The sequence below is a fragment of the Silurus meridionalis genome, chromosome 21 (assembly GCF_014805685.1).
Source record: "Silurus meridionalis isolate SWU-2019-XX chromosome 21, ASM1480568v1, whole genome shotgun sequence".
Classification (NCBI taxonomy): domain Eukaryota; kingdom Metazoa; phylum Chordata; class Actinopteri; order Siluriformes; family Siluridae; genus Silurus; species Silurus meridionalis.
The window spans coordinates 18,530,811-18,533,310 of NC_060904.1; the positions used below are offsets into that span (position 1 = coordinate 18,530,811).

Genomic DNA, 2,500 nt, shown 5'->3' on the forward strand with positions numbered 1-2,500 from the left:
CTCTAATCAACATGTGAATGGACGAATATTGATGCTTTATGCAAATGTATGTTTATTATTCGTGAAACCGAACTCAGTATAGAGATGAAGACTAAATATTATTGTAAACGTTTTAAAGTAATGATGGTGTTTTAAATTATGTAAATCATCAGGACACCTTTGCTATGTTTCCACACGGACGGATTTAATTGCCGGGTGCTGGGTTTTGGTGCTGACTCAGCACATCAATAAAATAAATGTTTAGTAATAAAAAAGAATATTTTCGGTGGAGTTTATAATTTTTTATATATCTGAGTAATGAAAGGATGTCATTAATAAATGTGTGTTGTGCTGAAGGTTTTTATTTTTATTTTTTTATATTTAATTATAAACAAATGTTATTATAAAAATGGTCATACTGAATTGTGTGCAGTGTTAATTGCGTGTGCCAGTAAAATGAAATGACAGCCCTGATATATATATATTAACATTAATGTTATAAATAAATTTCATAACATTATTTAATTTGCATAACACACACACACACACACACACACACACACACACATTTTTGCATAGCATTAGGCTAAAGCTCAGACACACTGCTCACCTGTGGCCTCTACCATTCCCTCGAGAATGACAACGATCTCGAACTGTTCCCGTGCGAGCTGCTCCTGTGAAATGTCCCAGAATGGGCTGCTCTCGTTAAACTCGTGACAGATGATGAGAGGAGACACGAGGAAAAGCCGGTCATCCCCGGTGTCGAACCCCACGTTGATATCGGTCTGATTCAGCGGGATGAACTCTCCTTCCTTTGTTTGTTTGGAGCGGATCAGCTTGGCTCGGATCGACGCTTCCACGATGTGCGAGCTGCGTAAATCTCCTACACGGAACATCAGGCACAGTTTGTTATCGCGCATGGAAATAACAGCGTTCTGCGAAAACATGAGAGTCTCAGCACGTTTCTTGGGCTGTGAGATCTTCACGAACATGCAGCCCACCATGAAGGCGTTGACGATGGAGCCCAGGATGGCCTGCACCAGAAGCAGCACGATGCCCTCAGGACACTTCTCTGTGATGACGCGGTAGCCATAGCCGATGGTCGTCTCTGTTTCAATGGAGAACAGGAACGCCGAGACGAAGCCGTTGAGGTTGGCCACGCACGGTGTCCACTCTCCATCATCGGTGTGCTCGAGGTCACCACGGATGTACGCGATGAGCCACCAGATCAACCCGAAGAAGATCCACGTGGTGGTGTAGACCAGCGTGAACACCAGCAGGTTGAAGCGCCACTTCAGGTCCACCAGCGTGGTGAAAATGTCCGTTAGGTAGCGATACGTCTCGCGCACATTACCGTGATGAACGTTGCATTTGCCGTCTTTTTCCACGTAACGTTGTCTACGCTTTCGGGGAAACTCTGACGAGTCTCCACTTACAGCCACGCCCCCTCCTCCCACAGCCACGCCCCCTCCCACTGCCATGGTCCGGTCTGTGGGGATCTGCAGTGATAAAGTCCACAGTAAAAGCAGAAAGTCACGAAATATTAATTTTCAACTGTTAAACCCTTTGAAGTGTCACTTAATCCTGAAGCCACAAATTAAACATGTCTTCAGTTTCTCTAAAGAACTGAATATTTAAAAGAGGTTTATTACAGAGATGGTGTTCTGCTCAGTTTCTTCTGAGAGTTAGAAGCTGAAATATTCTCAATATCAGAAAACTGAAAGAAGCACAAAGCCAGAACAGCTTCAGGATGAGAGGAACCTTCTGGACCCGACGAGTCTCACCTTACTGTTGGTGTCGTTCCATTTCTTCGGCAGTTTGATGCCCTGTTTCTCCACATCCTGTCCAAATGGGCTCCTTATACTGCTCATGACCTGCAGGGCTTACAGAGCCACACACACACACACACACACACACACACACACACACACACACACACACACACAAACACACTCACAGTGTCTTCCGGTCCAGCAGAAGGTGCTGTCAAAATCTGTAACAAAAGAAAAAAATACATTCATCACAATCTCACAGTTAGAACAAAAAAAACTCTTTATTCGAGTAACTTTACATCAGGGGCCCCAAACTGTTTTCTGTGAGGGCCACATTATTTTTCTCTTCTCTTTAATGGGGAGACCACCAGCATTATTGTGGAGATTTTATTATGATTTGAAATACATTTATTTTGATCCTAATGCTAAATTTGTTTATTATTTTGTACAATTTTGCTCTGGTAATGACGGTGGACTGGAACCCGGAAAAAATATCGGTATGGACTTTTGCTGATAGCGAATAGTTCCATCAATCAACTATCGGTACCTCGACATCTATTACAGTTTTTCTCAGTTGTTTTGGATTCGTTTCTCGAATCATCCTTAATATTTGTAATTCAGTAAAGTGCATTTCTCAAAACAACGAGTACAAACAGCACAATACACTGGATTTCTTGCAAAAGCCTGAACTTTTCTCAAAATCCTCAGTTTATCTCTCAAAAGTAAATCTTTGTGTCAGTGAAAATCTC

General features: G+C 42.4%; 1 protein-coding gene across 6 annotated transcripts in view; it reads right to left on the reverse strand.

The window, feature by feature from the left end:
• The window catches only part of zgc:162160 (uncharacterized protein LOC561782 homolog), an 18,046-nt gene that overhangs the window by 5,277 nt on the left and 10,269 nt on the right, over nucleotides 1–2,500 (reverse strand). For 3 of the 6 annotated variants that reach the window (XM_046833449.1, XM_046833454.1, XM_046833453.1), the window contains exons 2-3: nucleotides 1,764–1,962; nucleotides 590–1,478 (exon numbers count right to left, since the gene is read on the reverse strand). In XM_046833449.1, the coding sequence (XP_046689405.1) occupies nucleotides 590–1,478; nucleotides 1,764–1,850 (976 nt within the window). In that variant the 5' untranslated portion in view covers nucleotides 1,851–1,962. Of the gene's footprint in view, nucleotides 1–589; nucleotides 1,479–1,763; nucleotides 1,973–2,500 lie in introns of all 6 variants that reach the window. The other 3 variants (XM_046833452.1, XM_046833451.1, XM_046833450.1) reach the window with 3 other exon arrangements.